The sequence below is a fragment of the Mytilus trossulus genome, chromosome 1 (assembly GCF_036588685.1).
Source record: "Mytilus trossulus isolate FHL-02 chromosome 1, PNRI_Mtr1.1.1.hap1, whole genome shotgun sequence".
In the NCBI taxonomy this organism is placed as follows: domain Eukaryota; kingdom Metazoa; phylum Mollusca; class Bivalvia; order Mytilida; family Mytilidae; genus Mytilus; species Mytilus trossulus.
The window spans coordinates 72,492,086-72,493,983 of record NC_086373.1 but is presented as its reverse complement, the minus strand read 5'-3'; the positions used below and the strand labels follow the sequence as shown (position 1 = coordinate 72,493,983).

The 1,898-nt window shown below is 36.3% G+C and overlaps 1 protein-coding gene across 1 annotated transcript; it reads right to left on the bottom strand.

Annotated features, from left to right (window-relative positions):
- On the bottom strand, positions 1 to 465 carry LOC134693311 (uncharacterized). The gene has a single exon (XM_063554100.1). The coding sequence runs from the start codon at positions 463 to 465 to the stop codon at positions 1 to 3; it is 465 nt and encodes a 154-aa protein (XP_063410170.1).
- Positions 466 to 1,898: the final 1,433 nt, after the last annotated feature.

Here is a 1,898-nt window from a genome sequence, read left to right as displayed (position 1 = left end):
CTAGTATATGGTTTGTCTACCAGTTTTTAGCCTTTCATCTGTGATTACTTTGCTTTTGACGTTCCTTGTGATACCAAGATGTTTTAGCTTGTCTACTCTGTTGATTTGTTTCTCACCGAGGGTGTATGCTTTTTGTTGGTAGTTCTTTCTTTTAGATGTACATAGGACTTCTGATTTTTCTGGGTTTATTTTCACCATGTCTCTCTTTGTATGGAATTCCATTATATTGAGCATTGCTTGTATATCCTGTGGTTCCCCTAGTAAGGCGATGTCGTCCGCACAGGTGGGTGAAGCTACGCAGATGGTACCAATCTTTGCTCCAAGGTGACTGCCTGTGATTGCATTTAGGATAGTGTTTTTATTCCTTTTGTACAGGAGAGTAGATAGTTTAGCTCCTTGACGTATTCCTTGTTGTATGTTGACATGTTGGGTTGTTTGGTCTCCCCATTTAACTTGCAGTGTCATATTGGTATAGATGTTTTTCTGTAATACCTACATATCTCCTCTAATCCCATCATGGAGCATTTTGTTCAGCATTATTTCATGGGTAACAGTGTCAAAGGCTTTCTCTGCGTCTAATGTTAATAGCTCTAGTACAATCTTTAGGAACTTGTATAGCATAGTTTTTTCAGAGACTATAAAAGCTTTAAATAGGCTTGACGCGCCTTCTGTGAATCCCCTCTGTAGATTATTTTGTGATGGAAATAGCTCAGGTTCTAGTCTGTCTTGTATTATTGTTTCAAATATCTTGGAGAATATACTATTGACAACAATACCTCTGTAGTTTCCAGGTATAGTTTTATCTTTTTTCTTTTTCAAGACAGGTGTCAAAATTCCATGTTTTACACTCTGAGGTACGTCTAATTCTTCAAAAATTTGATTTATAATGTCAGTTATTTCATCTGTGATTACATCAATGGCATGTATGTAGTGTTCAGATACGATGCCGTTCTCATCTGAGGCTTTTCCTGTATTTAATTTCCTAATTGCAGATTCAATTTCTGTAGTGTAGCTTTTGTTATTTCTTTGTTTTGAATTTCCATATCCGGCATTATGTTATTTTGTAATTTTGATAATTCTAAACGCTCCAGGTCAAAAATATTTTCATCAAAGTTTGGTGTTCCCAGTGTTTCAAAATGTGTTTGCCAGGCTGATAGAATCTTTTCTCCTTCGAATGCTTTGTTTCCAATATATAGTATATCTGTGTTGGTATCATGTTTAGATCTTTCTTGTTTCACAAGTTTATGAAAGGTTTTGCTGTCTTTCTGGGAGGCTTGCATGATATCGTTGATAAATTTTTCTTTCTTGGAGGCGTTGTCTCGTCTTTGTAGCTGCCTTAATTTTCGCTTTTTGATAGTGAGATTGATTTTTTCCATGTCAGCATTTTGATGACTATTTATTTTCCTTTTCCATAAAGTGTGGGCATTCTTTGAATCACTAGATGCTTCGCTTATTTTTCTGTTCCAAATACCCTTGCCCACTGTTTTTAGACTTTTGAGTTGTCTATATTTGGGTATGGATTTTTTTCCTGCCTTGTGAATTGATTTGTCAAGAAGTTTGATATGTCCCTCAACGCTACTTTCTTTTCCTCTGCTTTCGCATTCCAGCTCTTGTTTTAACGTTGATGTGTATATGTTCGTGTCACATTTTGCCCAATTTGGTCTAGTGTAGATTTTGACTAGTTGAGTTGAGGTTTTGTCGATCTTCATGGGTATATTAGCCGTCACGAGAGTGTGACCTGAGGTGTTCGTAGAATGTCTTTCCTCTATGCCTATATTGGAGTTTAGTATCCCAGTTATAGTTTCGGGGAACATTATGTCAACCCGAAAGTTTCCGAATGACAAGAGTTATCTCCCATTTCGTCTATCATATATATATATAAAGATACCAAAAGGACA